A 27,538-nucleotide genomic window follows, 5' to 3' on the forward strand; every position below is an offset into this window, starting at 1 on the left:
TATTTTACTGTTTAAAAAAGCTCCAAAGCATCAGGTGAAAATCGTTTTCCTGACACTGAGAGAGACACTGAGGCGGTTTCAGGACTCTTTGTATGAACTGTTAGAAGCCCAGAAGAACGACCTCTGGAAACAAGTCAGTGCACACATGACAGTGTCAGGGCTCAGCAACAGCTGGGAGGAGGCACAGTGGACGTGGTGGAGCGGTCTGATGGCTTCCCAGAGACTCGGCAGACATGACAGGAATACTGCTCCACGTCCTGCTTTAACCCCAAACCAGAACAGAAATCAAAAAGTTTTGAATCTTCTGAGGCTGTTATTCATGTAACCCAGTAACAGTGCAGACACAGTTCATAAATCAATTAGCTGATCAACAGAAATGTATCAAGCATAAACGTCACTTCTCTCTCTTTGATTATAGACTTCTCAAATCTTGTGATTGACAGTTTTGACAGGATAAAAGCATGCAATTTGAGCTGTGATACTGCTGATCAGCCTCTGAGGGGAAAATGGGGCTAAAATACCCCCAAAAACCTCTGAAGGGACACAGTGAAGGTCTCACTGTGACAAACCCAGCGTCATGTCTGCTGGGTGACATCAGAGCTTTGGGACAGGAGACAGCACCGTTAGAGGCCCTGATGTGAACAGTCTGTTACTGCAGGCCACGTCGTCATGTCGGCCCTTCAGACACCACAGAGGAAGAGAAATCACACTGGACACACGGCTGTAGCTGCTGTTAGGGAGCCGCAGTCTCCTATTAACATCCCATCCAATCACATTTCACCTGAGTGATGAACTTGGACAGGAACTAATGCACCCTGGGAAATAATGCTTACTTGACTGTTATGAGACCTGCCGCTCCTCTATTGCTTCCTGTTTATCTGGTGATTTGTTTATTGCGAGGCGGCGATTGGGGCAGCTGTTGCTGGGGCAACCGGCAGCCTCCCTGTGAGGCCAATCGAATGATGAGGCGACTTCATTCACATCCACTGATTATCGCTACCAACGCCAACGCTCACAGCATCACCGCGGAGATTAATGCAACGGATGATAATAACATTTCACTGGAACCACGTTCACAAAGTTCAGGGAATCACATCAAATGGCGTTCATGTGTTGCTGCGTTTCATAGCAAAGTCACAGTCAAGCAGAGTTCACTGAACAGACTGCAAAGACAGAATTAAACATGATAAAAATATGTTGCATCAATATCTGGGCAATGTGTGAATAGCATATGAGGAAGCAAAGAATGTAAACAGCAGAGAGGAAGATCAGGATGAAGAGACAGAAGAAGAAGAGGAGGCTGGATTCAGGGAAGAAGATGTTTGGAGAGGGAAAGTCATCAAGAGTGAGAGGAAGAGATTAAGGAAAAGGAGAAGTGAAGGAACGATGCAACAAGAAGGATTCAGGCAGCCTAGAGAAGGAGTTAGGACTCAAAGGGAGGAAAGAATGCATGAAGGAGAAAAGAATTAAGGGAAGGTGGAAGGGACGAAGCAAAAAGAGGCAAGGAAGTACATGTTAGGAAGAGAGGGTGAAGACAAAGGAAGGAGGAATTAAGAGCAAGAGGACAATACAGGGAGGAGGGGTGAAAGGAAAGAGGATGCAAAGAAAGGAAAGGATTCAGAGACAGCCTTGGAAATTAAGGGGAGTACGGAAGTGAAGGAAGGAAGGATGCATCAGTGACAGTGAGACAAAAGAGACGATCGCTGATTAACTGACTGATCTCACGCTGCTGAACAAGTGGAAGAAACATGCCAGAGGAAGCTTGAGTGTTTCCTTGTTGAGTTCAGCATGTTACAGATGTGTTTTACATCTGTTACGTCTTGAACTACTGCAGCCTGGAGGGAGGGAACTGAGGCGAAACAGATAAGAGCAGGACAAATAGTGGATCCCAAAGAGCAGGGAGGTGATCCATGATGACAGCGAGGACAATCGATGGCATTTCTGTTTGTCTTTTAATCAGCGTTGGATGAAAAGCACGTGAGCAATGACATTTCCATGACTTTATGCAGAGCCTTGGAAGGTGACGGCGAGGTGGGAGGAGACGGATGCAGCTGGCCTGTGGCATCGGCTGAATCGTCTTGTTGCACTCTGCAGCAAAGAAAGAGACGGAGAGAAAACGAATAGTGAGAAAAGAAAGACGTTAAAACCTGACAGGGAGGAAAAGTTTATTAGACTCACACACACTGACGGCTCACTGACAAACAGGCCGTGTAACTGCTGTCGACGCTTGTTCTGATTGTGGTGGTCGGCCTGAAGCGCTCGGCTCTCCTGGAATCAACAGGAAAACAGTGAATGTTAAAGGTTTGAAGCTTGAATGGCTTTTTACCTGGATGGAGTATTTTCATGCTCGTGTGTTACTTTTACTGAAAACTACAATAACAGGTTTTTAAACAGCTGCTTGTTTCCACATCCAGAAGCTACAGAACAACACGACCATCCGTCTGGAGTCGTGTTTGTGTCCCCTGATGAATATATCGTCGCCTTGTTGTTGCATGTTGATTTTTGCTCTACTGACAGTGTTGAATTTTCACAGAGACAGAGTTTTAAAATAACCAGTTATCTTATCAATATGTTCAATATGTTCAGGAATCTTTTCATCTTGGCTGATTGAAGCATTACAAATGAGTTTTCTACAGCTGAGCAGGTCTGCCCTGAGCACCAGCTGGAGGCGGAGTCATGCCAGCTGCTGCACCTGTTCTGAATGAGGCTAATTGGTTGATTGGCTCCAAACAGGTGGTGCATGCACTGTTGGCTCACTGCTTGTTTAAGAAGAGGGTTATTTATGAAATTGTTTTAAAATGTGTGTTAGATTACAGTCATTTGGGACACACACACACACCTGGATGTGACCCACCTAAGTGGCCCAGGCAGATGCTGAGCTCCTCCACCATCACCCCCACCAGCTTCAGCCTCCGTCGTAAAGTAGTTTGGTATCTGAGCACTCTTTGTTAGAGACAACATTCAATCAGCAATAATAGATGGGTTGTGTTTCTGCCCCCCCATTCAGCAACAGTTACAAAACCTGCCCCCCTTCATATATATATATATATGAAAAAAATACTATAAAAAAAATCTATTCCACGATATCGTATTCAAAATTCTGGTATTATTGTCTAAACAGTTTCACACGTCATCTTAAGAAATAAAAGTGGTGTTTTAGTGAACTGACACTTTTAAATGAGATAAAATGATCCAACACAATGTTTTACTTTAGATTTCTGCTATTAAAGAAAGAATCATTCATACATGTGAAACAACATTAAGTACTACAACGCATAAATACAACCACAGATCCAAAAAAGTGTTCTTGAGCCTGTGTACCAACATCATTTTACAATCATGAGGTTGTACAGACTGTACAAACTGATTCAACAGACATCACCTCCACAGCACTCCAAAAAGGAGCACAGGGTTCAGTGAACACACCTCTAAAACTGAGGCCGTCATGGAGGTTTGACTGTATTAGATTTAGCTCTGTGTTAATAAACTGGCTTTACAGGAGACGTTACCGTACATTAATAAACACAAACATGCCCTTATATCTGCCATTATAGCGTGTTATAAAATCTGTCTGGCTCTTCTGTTTATGTGACGCTTCATTTAGATAAAATCTAAAATAAATGTATTATTTAACTGAAAAGAGAATTTTGTTCCCTGGTAAGCAGTTTGATGAACACAAATACTTTCTAATTAAATCCAAGCAGCGATTGCACAGATCTCCTCACACCAGTGATCCAAAGAAAAGCATCATCAGGAGTTTGTGAGCAGCTGAGCATCGATAACGCTGATAAAAACCCCGCGAGAACAGACGAGTCCAACGGCAATTCAGTCTGATTTGTTCTGTGTGTTTCCTTTAGGGAAACTCACCTGAGGAGCAGAGGCAGTAAGTGGTGTAAAACTGGATGATTAAGATGAATTGCTTCGGTGTGTCAGTGCGAAATTATAGCTGTCCAATGAGAGGAGGAGAGGGGAGGGGAATGAAGAAAAGGAAGGAGAGGAAAGAAAAAGGATGTATGTAAAAATCGATCGAGAGGCACAGAACTGACTGACTGACTGATTGATTAATTGATTACCTTGCAGAGGCGTCCACGCTGACAAACCAACAGAAACCTGTCGCGACACTGCACAGGGCCGCCTGCAGTGCATTCTGGGATGAAATGCTCTTCCTGCCAGGCTGAACACAACTATGGACTGTCTGCACACACACACACACACACCATATTACTACATTATATTTGTGAAGAATTTGACTTAATTTTAAAGAGTTTTGTCCCTTAACTGAGGATTTTTCTCATCCTTCTTTATTAATGGGGCTGCAGTTAAGGTGGTATTGCATTGGACTACAGTGGAGGAGTTACGAATGTTAGCAGGAAAATCCAGAAAAAGCTACAAACGAGAAACAAACTGAAGGAACTTTTCAGTGAATGGATACAAGTGTATATTCAGCTAGATTTAAAGGATGCGAAGAATAAAAATGTGTGACTGCAGAGAGGAATCTGGAGTAAAACATCTTCCTCGCATTGAATCTACATCAGTGAACTGATGTGATCAGCTTCAGACCACCAGTGGAAACAGTGCAAAATGTTCTCCATACTGCAAGTTAATCCTCAAACTGAGCAAACAGGTAATCAGTTCATCACATGGAATAAAGGCATCACAGTTTGACAGAGACAATACAAAATAATGTAAGAGTGCTGATTTTAACATGCTCTGGTAGTAAAGAAAACCTGGAAATGATGTGGAGAAGAGGAAATTAGAGGCCACACACACACACACACACACACACACACACCAAGGACAAATTCTAAATCAAAGAAGAAAATGAATCTCTTCATCGTGAAAATCAATACTGTCTCTGACGATACACAATAACACCAACAGCTCTGCTGCAGCTGTCAGGTCTGTTCAGTCTGATTAAACCAGCTGCAAACCAAAGTTAATAAAAAGCGACATTTTGAAGGCACTGTGGAGTAGCTGTTAGTGGCCATGGTCCCTAAACAGAAAGCCAATTACACAGATAACACACACACACACACACACACACACACACACACACACACACACTTCTTACCGCTTACAAGCCAGTGGGTAAAACTGGCAGCTGTCTACTTTAAACTAAATAAATAGGGTAGAGTCAGAGCTGGAGGCTAATAGTTCGATCTAGAAAAGAAGTAGTTCTGTCAGGTTTTAAAGGTATTCTGACACAGTTAAGCCCTCGTGTACTTTGGGGTTTTCCTTTAAATGCTTCATTTAGCGAATTATCTGCAAGCCAACAACCTTTACAGAAGGTAGTCGCTCCTGATATATCCATATCTGATCCTTCATATGTGCTGGAAAAAGTAGCTCCACATCTGTCACCTTGATGAACAGGTGACTCTTGCAGGCATGAAACTACATTCAGTTTTCATGAACAAGCTTTTCACTGTTAATTCACAGGTATAATGTGAGTTTTGTTTATATAGTAACTGATGAGTACAAGCTTCAGATTAACCAACCAACTCCACCGGACCTTCAGAGTAAACAGGCTGCTGACAGAGAGTCAGGGTCCAGGTCTCACCGCTGGTCTGTGGTTCTGAACCGACCCGGAGCGCAGGAGGACGAGCAGCGCGCGGCAGGTGACGGTGAGCGCGCCACAGGAGGAGCGGCCGCGCGCTCTTTGCTCCCTGTCGCGCCGCGGTGCGCGCGCAGCGGCCACAGCAGGTGTGCAGCAGTTGATGAGGAGAAATGTGATCACGTTAAATCAGTCATGTGCGGAAAACAGAATTGTTCATGTGACATTAACTGGACGTGATGCTTTTTTTTGATGACTTTATTTTTCAGGATTAAATAAAGGTTGTGCTCTGCATGGACTCCTCTCAGTCTTCTCATTATCATACTGTCACTCCATGTTTCCTGCAGAGCCGTTTCTTCTAACCTCGTTTAATGGTCCAATTTAATCTTTCAGTGAACATAAAATCACAATTTAGCCAGTTAATGGGACTGTTTTCCTCAGTGTATAACTTTAGAAACAACCTGTCATGGTGAGATATGCTAATGGAACATGAAACCTTCACCAAGCTTTATAATTAAGGTAGTTTGAAATAAAATGTCACTGAAATCAGGTGCAGAAATGAGAAAAAAAGACATGCAGACAGCTGGAGGTATTTTGTAAGGAAACTTTTATGTGTGCTTTGTGAAACTCACTTATCATTAGAGACAGAATGCGTTGCAGTTTCCAGTACAGCAGATAAGGTTTGATATTAAAGAGTACAAAAAAAGGAAAATCACAATTCCAGAGTTCATTTCTCTCCAACCTCGCAGGGGGGGAAAAAGAGAAAGAGAAAAAAAAAAGAAACAAGCTTTTGGTCCGTCTTTGTTTCCTCAGCTCCTTCCCTGTCTGTCCCTCCCCCGTCTCCCCCTCCTCTCCCTCTAACAGCCGACAAACCCTGGAGAAACCTGTGATCCTCTGTTGAATTTAGACAGGGAGCCTCCTCAGAAAGGGCCTGATTCATGCCCACGTTCCCCCACAACTCAGATATTGAACACATTATGATTGCATAGTTGTTTACATGACAATTTCCTTTTTTTTAATATATTTTTTATTTGCACATAATGGAATGTTTACATAAAGACCCCTCCCCGATCTTTCCCCCTCCCTCCTTCCTTGCGCTGAATTTTCTTTCCCTTTTCTGCAGAGGAGGAGGTGGGGGTGGGGGGGGGGGCGGAGAGGTAGGGAGAGATTAAGAGAGAGAGAGGGACCAACAGGCACATTTTATTTTATCACTTCCACTATTTCTCCAAACATCACATGGGGATCTGTCCACTGCGCATTACCATGGCAACCCTAAAAATCCAGGAAGTTCGAGGACCTTCATTCAGCCAGTGAAATGCATCCATGACATGTGGCGTGCGTTAAGTGTTCCTGGTATATAAAACTGGACTAACTCTGACTACTACAGTCTTCCCTATCATATAAATGTATAGTTTTTATATTTAAATAAGCACCTGATGCCCACCCAGGAGGAGAATAGTTTCACAGAAGCAAATATTTGTGGATAATTATGGTGTCGCCTGGCTGTTATGGGATTTATACAGGAGAACAGCCGCCTCAGCTTCATGGCTGCCAACTTATTCCATGAAAATTTTCCAATGTTGAAAGGAAACAGCCTGAAAAGACGTCCGGAAGCTCAAACCTATCGACTGGTGAAACCGCTCTGTGTCACCATCGCTGGCGTTTCATTTCTCTCAGAAACGTCACTCTACTGGAAAGCCTGTGATCAATTATTCTCAACATCTGGGACTGTGTGTGTCGTTCCTCGCACTGAAAAAATAAGTATGTACAGCGCTGCAGTCCCGCCCTCCCACCCGCTGGCCCCACCTGACCCCACCTGACCCCACCTGACCCCACCACCCACCCACCTGCTCCACGAAATAAACGAAAAAAAGAAATAAAGACGGGAGAAGGAAAAGATCTGAGGTTAGACGGGTCACCTTATCCAGCAACATGGGAATTATGGGTAAATATGTCGTTTCATCTCTGGTTGGTCAACACCCCCCTCCCACCCTCCTGACCCCGCAGCATATATCTCTCTAGGATCTAATACACAAACCTCGCCAGTCGCCACGTCACACCCCCCCTCCCCCCGCGCCCCAACCCCGTGGCAAGAAGAAAAAAATTATAATAAACAAAAATTAGCATAAGTATCAGATTAGCTTGTGTCCCCCGAGTCCTACCCCCCGTCCCACCCCTGTTTGACCCCAAAAAGGCAGAGAGGGTGAAGTTAAGGACCCACACTACAGAGCAACTGTCCCTCTGTGCCACAGCTGCCCCTGGATATGCCTGTTCATATAAACCTGTGCGACACCTCGATTACTCTCCATCGGTTGACGACGTAACGGAGCTGGGAAACGTTCGGCAGAGGCCAGAGCTAACTACAGTTCAATCAACAAGCTCAGTCTCAAAGATTTCTGATGATTTCTAAACCGGCACACGCAGGGACACCTCACAACCACCACTCAAATTCTTCCAAACACTCGATTCCTGGCATCTCCTCCCTCCCCCTCTTCCTCCTCTCCCTCCCTTGTCTGTCCAGCCCTCCTCTTCCTCTCGCCTCCTCTACAGGTCGCTCTCTCCGTACAGGGCGGTGGAGAAGGACATGTAGTCGAGGGCTCCGGGGACGCCGTCGGGCCCTGTGTAGGGCGCCATGCGGGCGATGCAGTACTCCGCCTGGTCTGGGGGAAGCTCCCTCCTTAGCTCCTCGGCCGTGATGAAGTTCTGATGGAGACAGGGGGGTGGGGGGGGGGTACAGTGAGTGAGTCATGTCATGGCTCACCTGAGAGGTCAATAAACTGCACCTGCTGAGAATCAGCGACTGTTTTTAAAGAGACTAATTTTGTTTCAGCTTAAACTAAAAACTATATGAATCTGCATGATGAAAACACACATCGCTGCATGCATTCTCTCACACACACACACGCACACACACATGTACACACACACACTCACCTTATCAGCGGCCAGGATCTTGAAGGAGGCGATGACCTGGTCTGCTGTGTCCGTGTCGGTCGTTTCCCTGGACATGAAGTCAATGAAGGCCTGGAAGGTGACGGCGCCGCTGCCGTTGGGGTCTACTATGCCCATGATGCGAGCGAACTCGCTGTCGCCCTGGCAACCAGAAACAACAGGTTAACCCAGGAGAGACGGCGCTTTGAGCTCAGACACGTAGACGCAGACAGAACGTGTGTGAAACATCGGGACCTCCATGATATAGACCGAGCCGCTGAGGAGAGGTGAAAGACGTGATGGCGGTCCCGATATTTTATATTTCACACTTTGACACGCACACAGAACATTAACACGAGAACATCAGACAGACGAGAGCACAGAGGACACACGACTGCACAGATCTGATGGCCGATATGAAACATTTTGCATGTCGGGCAAAAGTGCAGCGAGAACAAACACAGATGTGACAAAATAAGATTAGCTGGGGGGGAACGGAGTGTCTGCAGGTCTCATTCATTATACTTATTAACATCAAAATGTGTCAATAGAAAGAGGTGTAAATATTCAAGCGATCATTACAGGAAATAGGACGGGGTATGGTTTGTTTTTAAATGTGTGCAAATCCTGAGATCGGCCAAATCTTTATGCATTGTCTTATTGTCATTATCTAGTGGTTTCTTTCTTGTAAAGCACTTTGAGCTGCAATTCCTGTATGAAAGGTGCTATACGAATAAAGTAATTATTATTAGTATTATTATCAAAGCTTTGCCTTCTGCAAGTCACTGAAGGCTTTGAAATAGACAGAACCAGGAGAGTGTAGACCTGCAGACACCCTGTGAGAGCATCATGCCAGCAGCAGTACCAGGCTGTTTCCTGTAGAAATGAGTAGAGCCCGGAAATCATCTGAGACCATCTGTCCTGATCGCTTCTGTGGGCCGCCACAGCACAGCAAAGGCCGGGGGAGGGATGACAAGGGTGGGGTCAGATAGATGCGAGCGGCGGAGAGGAGGAGCGAGAGGATGAAAAGACAGAGATGGAAAGGAAAGGAGCAGGTGATGAACAGAAATACAGAGAGAGAGAGAGTGAGTGATGTTCAGGGAGGGGAAAAAAAGATAAAAAGCACAAACAGTTAACAGCGAAAGTAAAACCTGACAGACAGACGAGGGGCGGGGTCTGTTCAGAGGGCGAGAGGAGCCCGGTCGAACTGAAGCAGCACAAAGCAACAGAGACCCCCGGTGGACAAATGGAGACACGACATCTCCCTGCTGACGGGCTGAACCCTGTCTGACCCAAAGCTGGTCGGGGGCCTCAGAGCAGGAGCGCTGACCAATCACTGAGCGCGTTTGGCAACAGGACGCAGGATTACCAGTCAAACTAACAACTCAGTGAAGCTGAGGTGATGATGCCACGTTTTGTTAGAGGCAGCTGTGAATGCTGGAAGGCACCAAGACGATCATTTTGGGAATATAATCAGGTATAATTAATGTGCTTTTAATCTGAAAATTACTCACTAAAATCTTATGTAGAATCCAGCTGTTTGTGCTCAAGGTGAATTTAAAGACATACAGTCTGTTACAAATAATGAATGAATGATGATTAATTGTGCTAAATAACACCACCTTCACAATTAAGTCTTTTCCAACTGTAGTTCTGCGGGTGATATTTGAAGGTTTTTGTACGTGCATTCTTGTGCAGGTGATGCTGTTTTACTGTTTACTCCTTCAGCTTCATGAACACATTTTTCAATCAAATGGCAAAAAACTAAAATCACTCAAAACCAGGTTTGTAACAAACCTGCACGATCATAAAATCTTTACCATCCACACTGGTGCTAATTGACAAAACACAAACAAGCTGATTCATCAATTAAAGCTGTTTTGTGCTGAAAATGTCTCATATTGGCGCCCCACAGTAAAAGTTAAACGATTAAAAATCAATATTAAAAAAATCAATAGCTTTAATCCCAATCAGATAGATCGTGTCGGCTCTGTTCTCCTGCTCTGAGGCCTGACAAACACCACCTCTCTCCCTCCACCTGGTCCTCGAGCTCCTACCTGCTTGTCGTTCTCCACATCGTAGCCCAGACTGATCAAACAGGCCTTGAACTCCTCGGCCATCAGGGCCCCGCTGTGGTCCTGAGATCGGCCAAACACCCAATGACAGAGCGCCACGTCATGAGGATGAACCGGTCGCAACACAGGGATGGTGGTGGTGGATGGTGGATGGTGACCGTGTGATCCACAGCATGCAAGAAGATGAGGACGTGAAGGATGGAGGGACAGACAGACAGACAGACATGGATGTTTAGATGATGTCAACACGCACAACTGGTCGCGATGGAGCCGTGACGACCCGACACACTCACTCCATCACGTTTTCAACACACACGTGTGTCTGCGTGAGGCGACGCATCGAACACACACTCAGTTAGCAGCACAATAACATTTATATGTTACTTGGTTAAATTATTTTAACTCCACGAGCATATTTCTAAAAACTGAAATCTCAGGTTAGTGAGAGAGAAGTCCGCCATTATCACAGGCTAACGACTTTCCTCGCGCTGCTCTGAAAAGTGTGTGGCGATGCGTTGAGTGCTCAGACACACTGATGTGGTGGTAAGACCTCTGAATGACACACACACACACACACACACACACACACACACACACACACACACACACACACACACACACACACACACACACACACACACACACACACACACACACACACACACACACACACAGTGAGACGGGTGAGTGACCACAGGGATGAGCAGCAGAGTCCTGGAGTGTTTGTGTAAACCACCAAGTCAGACAGTGGCATGAATCAGTCTCACACACACTCACACACACACTCACTCACTCACTCACTCACACACACACACAGTGGGGTGAGATGCTGAGTGATGGTGGTGTGCGTCCATCAGGTGTGACATCAACCACAACAGCTGGTGACATCTTTTTACATCCACTCATGCACCAGAGACAGACGGCGTCTCATCAAGCTCAACTACAAATAAAATGTTCTGACTGCCTTTAACACGAGGATAAATACTCCAAACAAAGTGTGCGTCTGCAGGGATTTTCCTCCTCGAGCCTCTTCAGTTGACCTTGAATGGATCTGGATCTGTGATGAGATGCTCGCATCACTTCCTCACTCTTTGCCCTCTCAGCTGCAATGAATGCAGTCACCTTTAGCGCCTGCGTGCACTCGGATGCACTGACGCCACTGTTTTTCAGACCAGTACAAGCATGAACGTGTGGCTAATTGCACTTTCTATTTAAAAATACTGTCACAGTTCCAACATGCTAAAGACTTTACTTCAGATATCACACACTACACTACACTGAGTCAGAGCTTCTGTTATTTTACCACCTGTCCTCAGTCTCTGGACATTTTCTCTGGCTTCTCCAGCATTTGCTGCAAAGTCGGTCAATGTTTTATTAAATTGCATGTTAAAGAAGCTGCGTTCATCTCTCCTCTTAGAGAATTTAGCAGGGTTAGTTTTCAGTCAGCTACGTTTTGTGATCAGGATTTATCTTAAAATATCTCTGAACTGCGTCACTGCTCCTCCTCCGTCTACCTGCTCAGTGACGAAGGCTAACGTGGTCGGGAGCAGCTGAATCAGCTGTTTTATGATTATAATTGCGAGAACATGAGCACACTATCAGATCAGATACCTAATACAGGTGACTGCAACGTGCATCCCATGTTTGCACTGATATAGTCTCTCCTCTGCAAACACCTGAACACAACTTCTAGTCTGGACTTGACGCCACAGTTTGTGTTCCCAACATGTGCTCGCCTGTGTTACAACACAAGGATGGATACTCACACGTTTGGCTCCTCTCTCACCCCCTTGTAAGGTCTAAACATTCATTCATGTTACGCATTAATACAGTCAGTAAGTATAAAAAGCATGAAACCAGTGTGAGCCGTGACCCAGAGCTCGGGCCCCTGACCTTGTCAAAGTGGTTGAAGGAGGCGCGGTACTCGTACAGCTGCTCCTGGCTGATGCCCTTAGCGTCACGAGTCAGGATCTGGTTCTCCACCTCGTTGATGGTTCTGGCGATGGTGGTCAGCAGCTGCTCCCAACCCACGCGGAGGTGCTGCAGGGACGGAGGGGGAGACGGGGGAGTGGAAGGAAAAAAAAAAAGGAGAGGCGGGAGAGGAAACACGTTCAGACTTTAGATTCTGACAGCAACAGAGAAAAAGCTGATGTACACAAATCTGCGACCTTCTGTCAAACATGGAGCTACAACCGAAAACAAAACAGGTGGCTGCAGCGTGCACACGTTTCCCACTTGCAAACTTAGATTTGGTACAAAATCAAAATTAAACAGTTTTTATGTAGGTTTTAGAAGTGTGTGAGTGTGTGTGTGTGTGTGTATGTGTGTGTGTGTGTGTGTGTTACCTCCATTGTGTAGGAAGTGTACTGGTTATCAAAGATGAGGGCCTCCTGGATGAGCTGGTGGAATCCCTCCAGTGTGTTAATTTCAGGCATGTAAGACATGATGTTCTCCTGGTACTCCTTCAGGCTGGTCAGCTGATCCTCCAGAGTGCCGTTCATTTCAATGGATATCCTGCCAATTTCCTGCCAGCACAGACACAGCAGTTATTATCCTGTTAATAATAGAATAGAATGTAGTTTGTATATTTCAGAGAGGACACAAGCAGCACAGCATGAAATCTTTAGAGGACTCAGCTTTCAGACAGCAGAGGATGAAACCTTTTCTACCTGTCTGAAAACGCTGAAGCACACTTGTGTCCTTCCAAACTTTGAGCGTATTCATGAACACTCCCATCATCAAAGCTCCTAAACCCCGTCGACTCTTTGCTCTATGAGCTCACGGTTTTACAATGCCGCCCTAAAAACTGTGACAGACCAGGCAGAGCTGTGCAAAGACTCAACGGTGAGCGTCTGAACCGGCAGCTAACCCATTACCTCCATCTTGGCCTGTATGTAGGCGCCGACCACGTTGGCCTGAGTGGCGAACTTGGCTCTCAGGTTGTCGTTGGAGTTCTGCTTGTTAAGCTCGTCCTGCAGGGCCTTGTCACGTTTCGGCACCATGTCCATCGCCTGCAAACACACACACACACACACATTATACACACTCATTCATTATTAGAAACACTTAACTGTGACAGGGAGCAGCAGCAGTTACCCGGCGGTGTCAAACAGACTCGGAAACACAAAGAATAACTACAAAAACGTAATTTATGATTTCTAAAGCATCGAGCAAACGTTACACAAACTCAAGAACGTGATAAGACCTCACACCCCCTCTGATCATGAGGAAGCCCAGGCTGCAGCCCACCTTTTCCCATTTGCTGTCAATGCTCTCGGGCGTGATGGTGGTGTAGGGGTTTGCTCCACTCAGCTTGATGCCGTTGCTCTGGGCGATCTTCTGCACTTCGGCCTGGATGGCCTGGATGGCCTCCCGCTCCTTGTTGGCCTCTGTCAGAGTGGACTTGAACTGCTCGTGAGCTGTGATCAGACCCTGAAGGAGGAAAAGACACGGTTGGTTTTACCTCAAACAGACAGAATCTATGACAAACAACAACCTGATGCCAGACACAGTTTGTACTTTAGCCTGTATTTGTTTTGATTTATTTATCTTTTATGATTAGTTCCTTGTGTCTTTCTATCTGGACCACACGCCCAGTTTCTACCTGGATCTCCTCAATATTGTGGACGATGAACATGTCCTGCAGGTCCTCCATAGCTCCCTCCATCCAGTTGTTGAAGGGTGCTGCTCTCTTGGCGTACTCCAGGTACAGCTCATCTATCGACTCCAGCTGCTTCTCCGTCCTCTGTTGGAAAGAAAAGAAGAAGAGTTTATTAAAATAAACTTCATTGAATTAATGGCAAGAATTTTAATGTGTGGATTAAATATTCCATATTAACTACTACTTTATTAGGCATTTGAGCCTAATGCAGGAACATCTGAAATGTTTCTACAGTGGTGCAGAAGCAGTGACTGATTCAAACATGACGTCTACAACGTGAAAAACCACTCGACTGCACCAGTGAGAAAATGCATCCTGATCTTGACCATGTGAGGTAAATTATTCCATCACATCTGACCTGAGACCTGACTTCTCACACACGCACACACTCTGAGTCGTACCTCCAGAGACTCTTTGCGTCTCTGGGTGAGGGATCCCAGGACGTCCCACTGATCACAGATCTTCTGACAGCGGGTGTTGACGCTGGCAGAGTCGTAGTATTCCAGCTCGCTGGAAAACACAGCAGAGTTTACAGTCAGACACACGATTCAGCAGCAGACGTACTTCTTATGATCTCATGCTGTCTTTCTTTACTTGAGTTCCTGTGCGATGGCGGCGATCTGCTCCACTCTGTCCTGATGGGCTGCCAGGTCGCTCTCAAAGGCCTCGTGTTTCCGTAGCAGCGCCTTGACTTCTGACAGGGTGGAAGTCTCGTAGTCTTTCTGAGTCAGCATGGCCTCCTTACCTGCACGCACATAAAATCAATGCATTCACTTAACCTTTCAGCAGATTTCACCGGGCAGCCTCACTGATGACTAAACACGGCAGGAAAAAGCTGGAAACCGTGTGTGTGTGTGTGATAAGACACCGACATACCATCGGTCCAGGACTCATGGATGGCAGCCTTCTGGTGGAACTTCTCTGCCAGGTGCTCCAGCCTCTCCAGACGTCTGATCTCGCTGAGGATCCACTCCTCGTAGCCTTTCTCTGCTCCCTCCAGATTGTGCCACGCTCCGTTGATATCCTGACGGCAAACAGCACGAATTACAGATTTGCTGGTCTGTTTTTTTCGGAGTCACAGAACTGATGTCAGCACACTTACAGACACCATGCGTCCCTCTGATGGCATGAAGGCAGGTCTGTTGCTGAGTCTCAGTTTAGTCTGCAGAGTGTTGAAGCTGATCTCCAGCTGACATTTCTCTTGGACCTGAAGACACAGTTTTAGTGAACACATTCAATTAAACTGACAAAAATAACTAGACATGAAAGTACTTGATGCAGATCCTCAACTAGCTCAAGGCAAACTCATGGCTCATCCATTGCTCTGCTTATTTGTGGGAACAGAAGGATTTGCAGATGCGATAGTAAACCTTGGGTGGTTTGTGGACACAGCGGTAGTCTCTGAAGTCCTCCTGTTTCGTCTGCATTTTGTTTACAGTCTTCTCTTGGGTTCGGTCCTCCAGCCAGGGGATGGTGCGATTGATCCACTCCAGCAGCTGGAAGCAGAGATGACGATGAGGAGAAAACAGAAATAATCAAACAAGGATCTGACACTTTCTGCATGCCGACCGAAACTGAAGAGGTCTAATCGGTCCGGGTGGAAACACGTGTCGAACTCACCTCACTGGCCAGCTTCTCGTAGTCCTCCATCATCTGCTCGTTCTCCTGGTTGACAGCCAGCACTTTGCAGATGCGATTTGCGGCTGTCTCGGCCTATCGGGACACAGAGCGATGAGTGGCACTCGCAGTGATTGGATGAAACACGCCGTCATCACTCACTGTGCTCAAAGCTTAACGAGAGCATTCACCGTAGCTGCATATTTACAAACCAGATGCTGCTGTTTAAAGTCACTGAAACAAACTGAAGTGTCTTTTATTAGTGCCTCAGCGTTTATCACCACTGTTGTAATGATGAAGAGCTTTTGCTCGCACACTCCACACACAGGCAGTGAGAGGCAGTACATCTAAACACTAAGTCAGCCGTTTGACTGATGAACACATGCTCCAGCTGTTGATGTTAGTTCAGTGTGCCAGAATCAATCTGTGTGTTTTAAAGCTCCATGCGTCTCCCGTCACAACTCAGGAGTCACTCATACATCTAGTTACAGGTCCGTGTAGCGCTGAAGTCCACATCAGTAGGTCTGCTTAGGACATTACACTACTGTACCACTGGAATAACAAACACAGTACACAGACTCGTTGATTCAGGTTTGTATATTCTGCACTTAAACTTCCAGTTTCTGTTCATTCTGTCATAAATGATGTTTCTCCTTTCTGAAAGCTTTTTATATCACATATAAATCACATCATAAAACAAACAGTAGAGTTCAGAAGCGTTAATAGCTGAAGAGAAACTGAAGAGACATCAACCGGTGTTTCCGAACAGGTCCGGTGTCCCAAAACCACGTCAGCAGGGCGATCTGACTCCAAGTACAGACGATCGCAGGACTAACATGAGTTTGGGACTTTAAGTTCGGACCATTAAGTAAATAATTCCCTTTTGCGGAAACACAGTCGATGTCCAAAGTACCGAAACAGAAGCTTGTTGTTGTTGTTTTTCCAGAGTTCCCATCATGGTCCTAATCTGTAAATATTTCCTGACTTTTCACTGACTTTCCAAAACTTTCCAAAACTATGAGAGAGAATCAATGACCATGAAACTGCATCTGTTACTGGATTGTAAAAAATGTTCTCTACATTTGCATCCAGTAAATCTATCTATCTATCTATCTATCTATCTATCTATCTATCTATCTATCTATCTATCTATCTATCTATCTATCTATCTATCTATCTATCTATCTATCTATCTATCTATCTATAGTTCGTATCATGGCTGATGGAAACTCTGGTGGGTGTTAATGTGAGTCTGGAGCGCGAGGAGCTCACCTTCTGTGCGCCAGAGAAGGCGTGATAGAAGCAGGATACATAGGTCATTATGGCCTTCTCATCCGGCCTCAGCGTACCCACGATGTCTATGCATCACCCAGCACCCAGCAGGACAGACAGGTGGACAAAGAAAGGGAAACAGAGAGGCAGAGTGAAGCCAAAGCTACCCAAAGCTACATGGTCCTTGCTCCCTGCAGGATGTGAGAACAAGGGCAGGAGGGCGAAGGGATACTGGAGTGTCCCACTCTTTAGATCCACAGCTTCAAGGTTCCTCCTATTACCACCCTCCCCTGACTGATGCCAGGAGGTGGGACGTCAGGGGGGCGAGGAGAGGAGGACAAGTGTCCTCTTGAAGAGAGTTGAGGGACACAAGCTCAGGGTCGGGACACAAACACACACATCAAATCTTAAGGTTTTTCACGGTTGTTCAGACAGCTGCTAATGTGGAGGGATGAGTTTGATGAGGCATCGTCCTCATCATCCACACCAGATGATGGACAAACTCTCCAAAAATGCTTGTTAGGTGTGATTTGGGTGATGTAGGTGAATGAAGGAGAATGCTGGCGAAAGCAGTAAATCTGTAGGTTTACGAGTTTCTGACAGTCCAAACACAAACTTCCTGTGTACACACTGACTGCATGTAAATAATCCAAGAACTAGAAGAACAAGCTGCACATGAAACAAGTTTACACACGCACACACACGCACACACGCACACACACGCACGCACACACACAAACACACACACACACACGCAAACACACACACACACACACGCGCACACCTCTCCTGAGACTGCAGAGACACACAAACAAGCTCTGAATGGGCCAGAAAATTAATTGGAGGAAGAGGAGCAAAACAAGTCACTTCCTCTCAGAGGCCTACAGGGAGAAGAGAGGGGAGGAAAACAAGGGAGGAGGAGGAGGAGGAGGAGGAGGAGGAGGAGAGAAGAGGAGACCAGAGAATTAAAAAATCAGCTCACAGAATCAGTTACAGGCTGGAAGCTGAAGCACCACAGCTGCTACGACATTACTCACACCGCTCCTCAACTGTGGCTGAGGGCTTTAATTATTGCTTGAAAACTATTTTGTCGTAATTCTGGCTCATCACTGTTAATGACATTTATGAAACGCTCCGATATCTCTGACACAGCTACGTCTTAAGACTGCATTTTGTGAAATATTCTGATTTCTCTTCTTCACTCACTTTGAAGAAGAGCATGTTCGGATACGCAGCACTGAAGAGCTGCTCTGTAACAGCCCACAGACAGACAACTGGTTCACAGTCCACGTGAGCACCTGAGCAGGTGAGTCATCCTCTTGATGAAGAGCAAATCAGAGTTTCTGGTTGGACATTTAGAACATCCCTCCTCTAATCTCTGCTTCATTCTGTGTGTAATTTAACCTCTTCAACCAGAAAAACCCCAACCTCTGAACACTGTTACACTGAACTCAAGCTGCAACGCTGCATTCCTCTGAAGTGTACACACACAACAGTCCAGCTGCTGCGAACACAGATGTCCTGAGGATGCACAAACACCGTCTTGTTAACAGTGATTCAATCCCGGAATGATCACTAACAGCTCCGCTTTAATTCTTCATGAATGACCCGATTGTTCTGAGACAGCATCAGCACGGAGCTCAGCTGCAGTCTTCACGCTCATCACAGCAGCACAGCGGACTGAATATTTACTGCTTTCACCAGCACAGTTACATTCACATGATTAGCATCTGTGTGTGTGTGTGTGTGTGTGTGTGTGTGCGCGCGTGTGTGTCCCGACACATCCGGTGTCCTCGCTGAGGCTCAGGTCTTAGCAGCGCTGTCAAGAGAGTGAGGCCATGCTGGACAGGAAGCAGCACCATGTTAGTAACAGGGGGTTAAAGGTCAAGGTCGGGGGTCAGAGGGTACCTTCTGTGCTCCAGAGAAGGCATGGTAGAAACTGGACACATAAGTCATTATGGCTTTCTCATCTGGACGAGCTGTGTTCACAATGTCTACAAGGGGGGAGACCGTGGTTATGAAGACACACACACATCCAGGCAGACACAGGACATGTGATTCCACACACACACATGTAGGAACGTACACTCACATATTAAACAGGCGGACACACAAAAACACAGACACACATTTAACAAGCTGCTGTAGCCGTTAACAGCCAGACAGGACGATCCAAACTGGACGCAGGCAAACAGAACGAGCACAAATACACGAGGATGGACACGGAGTTAACAGCACAGTTCACTAAAAACACTTCAGCTGGGACGGAGGTTAATACCTGATCAAAGAATCAGCCCCCAGCGCTCACACGGGTGCATCGTTACTAACAGATTCAGACAGTTAAATCTGTTTTACAGTCCAAAGCACGAGAGGAGGCAGAGGAGGAACGATGAAGCTAAAGGGAGGGATGGAGGCTGATCGATCTGCTGTAGCAGCTCATGTAATGTGACTGTAATGGAAGTGGGGGGGTGATATGATTCAGGCTGTGCTGACATCACAGTGAGTCTGCTCACATGTGCAGCAGGTGCTCTGATTCTATTGGCCTCTACAGACATCAGGATTCAGGTCAGTTTGATGGCCTTTCGGAGTGAAGCAGGGCTTCAGTCTGCTGTTTATGGTCTGAAAATGACAACAGTCACGTTCGGACCTGCAAACAACACAAACTGTCTGTGAAACAGCTGAATAATGGACGTGAATGAGAATAAAACAGTCAGGTGCTGATAACAGTGAGTGAACATGTGGTGGATTACAGTGGATAAACAGGACATTTGAATAATAACACCACCCTCAAACACAGCCTACCTTCTGCGTCCAACATCTTGGGGATGTCCAGGTGCTTCTCAGCCACCTCAAAGGCGTTGTTCAGATTGGTCACTGGGTCATCCTAAACAGCCAATCACAGCGTTAGAAGAGACTTTTACAGATCTGGATGTGGGTTGGACCAGAAAATGGAACAGTGGTGCAGGTCTGTACCTTTCTGAGGCGGTCGTAATCGATGAGATCAGGTCTGTGTCTGTGGATCAGAGCGTTGAAGGCAAGACCGTCCTTCCAGCTGTTAGACAGAGACAACAGGTGAGTGTAACTCATGGATGTACCTGCTACCAACCATCCACAAAGCCTGGTCTGACATGCACGAGGGCAGCTGGCTTCAGACGACCATAAAACAGCTTTTTATCAAGACTTTGATTTGAATTTCAGAACTTTTCTGCAACAAAAAACACATTTCTGATTGAACTTAAATTTCCACTGAGTTAAAATTCTAAACAGGCAACAGGAAGTCATAATAAGATGACGACAGGAACTCATTCTTCTTTGTTCTTTGTCTACATTAGACTGAAGTTTGCTCATCCTGAACCTTTTTAGATAGAGACTCAAGAACTTTTTGGTCACTGATCTTTTGTGATCTTTAATAATTTTCAGATTCTTTGTGCACATCATCCCTCTTCTGACCGCACAGAGCAGTGAGACATGCTCTAGTTTCTCCAACAGGGGGCGACGTTTCTACACAATCACAGTAGTTACGGCCAGTTTAATGTTCCCAGCCAGCACTGAGCTTTCATTCAGCATCACGGTGACACCTGGAGCTATCAGTATATATTAACTGCACACGACATTGACTCTCACACCAGCACGTGTGGTCAAGCTGAGAAGGCCCGTTTTTAAATATTGGCGAGTTTGTCGTCCAGCTCTGATCAGAGCTCCTTGCAGACTGCAGCTAACCATGAAACACTCCGCATCAGGGTTTGATTGGAGGCTTCATTGTCCAATGAGAACCTAAAAGCTCCTTCAGAGATTTTTCCAGCCTCAACCACTGAATTCTGATGGAAATGCTGAAGAATTATTTTTCTTTTTGGCCTTTAAATGTGCTGAAAAACGGTTCAAAATATTTCATCCAATAAAAACATTAATGACACTTAAAAAACTGAAATTACTCTAACCTTCAAGTGTGTGTGTGTGTGTGTGTTACCTAATGTGGAAGTTCTGCACGTTGACATTCTTGTAGGGAGCGGTCTTCCTCTGGCACCACAGAAGAAGACCCTCCTTCGCAGAGGTCTCTGCAACGAGGAAGAAGATGAAAGAAGAAGAGGAGAAGGAGAAACAGCAGGAGTGAAAGGAGAAAAGGAGGTCTGCATTAGTCTCCTCATTACACTGAGTTAAGAGCTTGACTTGTTTAATTAACGGTGCAGAAGCAGAGAAAAATAAGCCGCAGAGCTCGTTGAAGTGACGTTAAATATAAACGGCTTCAGTCAAAACACGGGCATGTTTCTGTTTACTGCACGAGCCTCTGAAACATATCAGTCACTAACGGAGAACAAAAAAAATATGTCTCCATATTCCTTAACGTGGCCCACACCCACCAGTTAATTCAACACAGACACTTTTAATTAACACCACAGAGTCATTACAGCTCCGACTGAGGAACGACGATTCTCTCCAGTCGACATTTATCCAGCAAAATAAATACAAACATAAAAAACAGTGTAGAAAGTGAAGTGGTGACGTGAAGACACACATCAGTGTTTGGACTTTATGACGCTGAGGTAATTAGTTGATTCATAGATGATTAATGTCTGTTCTATTTTATATCAGCATAAATTCTTTGTCTGTTGGTCCGATGAGAACTTCTGACGGGCTTTTTCTGACAGTTTACAGACTACACAGTTAATCTTTTAATATAAACTAACTGATAATTCCTGGGGTGTGTTTGTTTGTGTGTGTGTGTGTGTGCGTAGTCTTCTTGCACTCTACTTCCCACAATGCACTGCCAACTTGCACATTTGCATGTGTGTAAACACCAAAGATTCCTGTGGGTCTTGGTCAGCTCATTAACCCTGGAAAGCGGAGCTGTCGCCGTGCCCTGCAGCGGGGTACTTCTCTGACAAGCTGCTGCTGGTTCTGAAGCTCTTTATGCAAATGAAACCGCAGGAAGTCGTACCTTCCACAGAGATGTCCTGGATGGCGAAGCGGAGGATGATGGTCCAGATCATTCCCAGGGTCATCTTGATATTTCCATCCACGATTTCTGCACAACGACAGCAAAAAGTCACCTCGACTGATGCATCCAGATTCATTCTGGACCATAAATCTTGTTTTTAAACGGTTACATCTGCTCTTTCGTCTAATGATGCCAACACACCCACACACAACTGCACACAAATCTCCCGTTTCTGCTGAAGACACTTTCACAATGATCAAACTCAGTCCTGGTCAGTTGGTGCTTGTAAGACAACAGTTTGTCCATGTGCAACACAAACATACTTAATGATCTGAAAAGGGCAAATTACGTTCCTGCTCTGGATGTGTGTGCAGTGAAAACAAGTTTTAGTCTCGTGTTTTGCATCTTTGACCCTTATTAGCAGAACTTCATCAGATGATGTGAACAAATTCATTTAGCTTCAAATGTAAACGATCTGGTAGACTGAAACCGGAGCTGTTAAACATCGTTATCTCAGCGTTCCCAGCTCGATCCACAGATATTTAGCAGGTTAATGAACACATGAAGACATGTGCAGTGATATGTTGGTAGCAGGCATGTGTTGCAGCTCAGATTCCTCTCATAGTTCAAACAGAGTCCTTTCATACTTTCACCCGCTCCGTCAGTCACACTCTCAATGTCAGCTGTCAATCCGTCCGACATCGCTGTCATTCCAGCACGCTTTACCTTTAATTAGATATCCAGCTTTGACTGTGTGTCTTTCTGCTCTGTAAGTTAGCATGAATGTCTCTCCGCCATCAGGCTTCACCATCCTGGACTTTAACTTATGACAGGCAAACTTATTGTGTCAGTTTAAACTGTCTCATCTCGTCACCCTCATCCCTCAATTCTTTCCTCTTCCACCTTCTACGTCTGCATTTTTCTCTGTCTGTTTCCAGTAGATGACCTTTAGTGGGCTGCTTTTATAGAGGGACACAATGAGAGAGAGAGAGAGAGAGAGAGAGAGAGAGAGAGAGAGAGAGTGTGAGAGTGTGTGTGTGTGTGTGTGTGTGTGTGTGTGTGTGTGTGTGTGTGTGTTCACATTTGCAGCACGTGAACATTTAGAACAAGTTCGTGTTCAGCGGTCTTCACTATCAGCGGCGTAATGCTGCAGGAATGTCACGCTTGTCCTGACAGAGTAGGAGAAAGGTCACGGTCCTCAAACTGACCCTTACACACAGACACAGACACACAGACACAGACACAGACACACACACACAGAGACACACACACACACACCTCTTTCCTGAGCACGAACAATCTGCACATTTACATGATTTGAAGATTTGCTGCTGAACACTGAATCTCATCGTGATAACGAAGTTCATGAAGATAATAGATTAATAGACATCGGGCCCGTCCTTCCTTCCTCAAAGCCACTTCAAACAGTGATCCGTCCGAAGTTCCTTTTTTTGTCCTGGGGTCCCATTCTTAAGAAGGATGCAGATGAATGACGTGCGCGGCGTGTCCATGCTTACCCTCTGCTCCGATAGAGACCAGTTTGACTCCCTTGCTGGCAATGAAGTCCAGGGCTTTGTTCACGTTGTTGATCTTGTGGACCCTCATCTTGCCTCGTTCAGGCTTGGGTAACCGTTCGCCTGCAGATGTAAACACACACACACACACACACACCACACACACACACACACCACACACACACCACACACACACACACACACACACACACACACACAGTTAGCTCCTGCGGTGACAGGAGTCGAGCATGTTTCCACAGGCTCAGCAGAACGACAGTCATGGCGGTTAGAGTTACAGCAGGGACGTTAGCGCCGCTCGCAGCAGAAATAACTGAAGTGAATGTGAAAAACGAAGCCACAAGCAAGTCAAAATTTCATTACGGGACGACAGCAGCTCAAATGATTATCTACAACGCAGGCAGGAACAGCTTCCCTGCTACAACCTGCAATTAAACGCAGGAAACCTCGAGAGGAACGCTGTCGTACGCCATCGACAGATCTATAGCGGGGTGTTCCCGATGTTTATTTAAATGCGTGTGACCCAACTGGGCGGCCACGCCCCGGGATGCATCTCTAACATCTGAAAACGTTTCTCACTCTGATCGACAGCTCAGACACAGCTTTGAAAATCTGACGTGGGTGTGTGTGTGTGTGTGTGTGTGTGCGTGTGTGTGCGTGTGTGTGTGTGTGTGTGTGGTGGGCTGAACGGCTTCCCCTGCGGCTTCTGTGTGAAACACTTCAAAACATTAATCGGGTATCATTACAGCCGTTCCAGTTTAACTAAAATCTACCGGCCGCTGAGCCGGCTGACTGCAGTGATTTGAGCTCGTACCTGAGATGACCTCCAGCAGCAGCATCAGTTTGAGCCCATCCCTGAAGTCCCCCTCGATGTTTTCGATCTGCGTGCCGGCCTTCCGCAGGTGGGAGTTACACCACGCCGTGAACGTCTGCACGAGAGCACACAAACAGGAGACATGCAGTGATTATTCAGAGGCCAGACCATGAGGTTTTTCCAGCTTTTAAGGCAATAAACTACTCTGAATTAGAATAAAAGACAATGAAATACAATGGACAGGAAGGGAGGTCAGGGAGCTGCTTTGATAAGACAGGAAGTGGCAGGAGGAGGCAGAAGTCAGCGATCTCAAAGAACAATTTACACTTTATGGCACAAAGTGAAAATGGGTTGTTGAATAGAACAATTCAAAGTTAAGCTAATATAAAGACAGCTGGACCGCTTTCCATCTCAATGACTCAAGAGAAAATTATTTTGTTCTGAAATCATTTATGCAAGCACTCAAAGAATGTGTCCTGGCATTTTATCCACAAATACAGAACAGAAGAGCAAGAATAAAAACAGCCAAAGTAGGTAATGACAAAAATGCTCAAACAGGAATAACACTGAAAAATAAAATCTACAATCTAATCACAGACAATTCTGAGAGTTTTAAATGAATTACAGGCTGTGCCGTGGAGAGAGAAGTGAGATATTAGACACATATGTTAAAGAAACTCCTGAAAACCTGCCAAACAGACCCCTGAAATCCAGACTGGAGCCAGACTGAGCAGCTGTGATACTTGTAATATCAGAATGGCACCAAAACACAAACAGACATCTGAGAAAAGACACACAGCAGCACAGAATCACACACATCAATAGCTGCCTGGAATCCATGTTTTTGTGCTTCTGGTTAGCCGACATTCTTCACAAATGTGTTTTGAATCATCTTATTTTGAAGGAGTTCGTGGCACTGAGGTAGGCACGGGACCGTTTTCTACGAGCTCAGTCACGCCACAGCTATGGCACATCATCAATCAATGTGTCAGAACACTTTTTTCTGACTCTGTTACATAATTTAGAGGAAGTGTGTAAAAATGCCAAGCGACCAAAATACATGTTCAAGGTCCAGCCTGCACGCTAAGCGAAGCTGCTGCGACCGATTCGCCACTCGCAGAGGTTCAAAGAACGCCTCTTTTCTCAGCGTCCCATCATGTGAGTGTTGCTTTTACTTGTTAAAGCTTTCAAGTTGGTTAACACAAACTGCACAGATCCTCGTGAGGGGTTCGATCAACATAAAGACACTACAGCTGCACGTAGGAGGAGGAAGAGGAGGAAGAAGGAAGGAGAAAGACGTGGATTTTTTTCCCAGCAGGAACACGCAGCATTGCATTTCCTGCAATCACTGTCAAAATCTCTGATGTGTTTGTACGTGCTGGACAATAAAGATTCATTCTCTGACTCGGCTGAGACTGAACAGCTGGAGACAGTTTGCAGCCTCTGACTTTAAGACAGAAGCAAACATCACATCTGGAACTGAATGATGTGAGTGAGCGTTCAGCCTTACACCTCCTCTTCTCTGCTCGCTCCTGCGCTGCGTGTTCACAAACATTATGACAGGGTGCTGCTCGCCGCCCTGCCCCGCTCCCCACCGTCCCACCGTGGCCACCGGCACAAAGCGCCCATTGAGCCGCGTGGATAATAGCACCCTTCAGCCCCCTGTACTCTCCCTCAGCCCGCTCTCGCTCTGTGACCCTCCCCCAGACTGCCCAACGCCAACCCCCGACTCCGCCAGCACACAATTACATACAGAGGGCTCCCTCTCTGAGCCTGCACCAGGACACACACTGTGAGGAGGGGGGGGGGGGGGGGGGTACATTTCACATAAACAAACACATAGAGAGTTAGAGGGGAGAGCAGCCCCTTCCACCACACACACACTCACGCAGCAGGAAGTGGCGGCACAGCGGCAGGAAGCTCCAGCTTAGTTCAGAGTGAAGCTGCATCCATCACTGTCACTGATTGGCTGCACAGTGCACACATTCGACTGTCACCACATTACAGCCTGCAACAGGAGGTGAACTTCAATCTATCCATCTAACTTATTCTTTATCCAGCTCTCGTCTCGCCTCACTGTCATCCGTGTTTGAAAATGCTTTATTCAAATTACACTATGAGTTTCTCATCGTTCATTCAAGGCTCGTGTGACGCATTCAGTAAAGAAGAAGAGACGAGCTGCATGTTCCATGAATGTAACAGATGTCTCTGTCTCAGATGACTCTGATCCACAAACTGAAGATTAATCACAGAAAATATTTCCCACCTTCCTCTCTCGTCATCTCTGTCAGCGTCAAATAAAATGTTCTTTTTGTTTTAAATTTACAATGTGTGTTGTTGACGTAGATACGCAGACAGCACGGGGTCAGTGAGCTCATTTTCCCTGGCGGGGGAGGACATTGAGGGTGTCTGCATGTTGGTAAGCCTCAGATCTAAGAGGCAAGTTGAGGAATGTGAAGTGTATCAGAGAGCAGCGTCGCCAGCGCTGCAGAGGTCGGCCGTGTTCCAACACGGTTGGTGCCACTGGGAGCGATGACGAGGAGAGCAGCGCACAAAACAAACGGCGACAGGTCGGGGCCTGCAGAAAGCCTGGGGACTTCGCGCCGTGTATAACACAGCACGCTACAGATCATGCAGCTGATGCAGCCCCTCCCTCCACAGTCAGAGGTCAGACCCTCACCGCGTGTCTCAAGGACACTTCATGATGCGTGAACGAGGGCCCTCCTTCAGGCTGTCCTGGTCTGTGACGACGAGGAAGACCAAACTTCTGCTCCCGTTTTGAATGAGGGAAATGCAGCATGTCTCTGGCTACCTTATGTCACTCAGGTGCAACAAGGTGTGGCGCCGCTGTGTTTCAGACTGCACATGCATGCACACACAGGTCAGACAGACTGAATCATGCTGACTGCACACCAGAACAGAGAACGGTTCCTCTTCATGCTGCTGTCCTTCAACATGTCTTACAACACGCGGACTGAACCAAGGAAGTTAATTCAATTAGTGTTACAGTTCTTCATCAAACTACCTTTGACTTGATATTATGTGACTTCTCATGCAAGCTGACTCACATGCAACGTGGGCCGACCTTTATTTCCTTGTTGTGATCGGAGTCTATCAAGCTCAACATCATGAGCATCATCAAAATGTTA

General features: G+C 46.1%; 1 protein-coding gene across 2 annotated transcripts in view; it reads right to left on the reverse strand.

Moving 5' to 3' along the window:
- Positions 1–6,141: 6,141 nt before the first annotated feature.
- Positions 6,142–27,538, reverse strand: part of actn4 (actinin, alpha 4) — a 47,403-nt gene continuing 26,006 nt past the window's right edge. The window contains exons 2-22 of one of the 2 annotated variants that reach the window (XM_041941421.1): positions 24,390–24,504; positions 23,561–23,680; positions 22,044–22,130; positions 21,075–21,162; positions 20,081–20,159; positions 19,910–19,991; positions 17,108–17,193; positions 15,839–15,931; positions 15,589–15,714; positions 15,321–15,425; positions 15,095–15,242; positions 14,813–14,963; positions 14,620–14,728; positions 14,162–14,302; positions 13,807–13,989; positions 13,434–13,568; positions 12,903–13,082; positions 12,451–12,597; positions 10,540–10,620; positions 8,486–8,644; positions 6,142–8,254 (exon numbers count right to left, since the gene is read on the reverse strand). In XM_041941421.1, coding sequence (XP_041797355.1) covers positions 8,096–8,254; positions 8,486–8,644; positions 10,540–10,620; positions 12,451–12,597; positions 12,903–13,082; positions 13,434–13,568; positions 13,807–13,989; positions 14,162–14,302; positions 14,620–14,728; positions 14,813–14,963; positions 15,095–15,242; positions 15,321–15,425; positions 15,589–15,714; positions 15,839–15,931; positions 17,108–17,193; positions 19,910–19,991; positions 20,081–20,159; positions 21,075–21,162; positions 22,044–22,130; positions 23,561–23,680; positions 24,390–24,504 — 2,574 coding nt within the window. In that variant the 3' untranslated portion in view covers positions 6,142–8,095. Of the gene's footprint in view, positions 8,255–8,485; positions 8,645–10,539; positions 10,621–12,450; positions 12,598–12,902; positions 13,083–13,433; positions 13,569–13,806; positions 13,990–14,161; positions 14,303–14,619; positions 14,729–14,812; positions 14,964–15,094; positions 15,243–15,320; positions 15,426–15,588; positions 15,715–15,838; positions 15,932–17,107; positions 17,194–19,015; positions 19,102–19,909; positions 19,992–20,080; positions 20,160–21,074; positions 21,163–22,043; positions 22,131–23,560; positions 23,681–24,389; positions 24,505–27,538 lie in introns of both variants that reach the window. The other variant, XM_041941420.1, reaches the window with a different exon arrangement.

This window comes from Chelmon rostratus, chromosome 7 (genome assembly GCF_017976325.1).
Source record: "Chelmon rostratus isolate fCheRos1 chromosome 7, fCheRos1.pri, whole genome shotgun sequence".
Taxonomy (NCBI): Eukaryota; Metazoa; Chordata; class Actinopteri; order Chaetodontiformes; family Chaetodontidae; genus Chelmon; species Chelmon rostratus.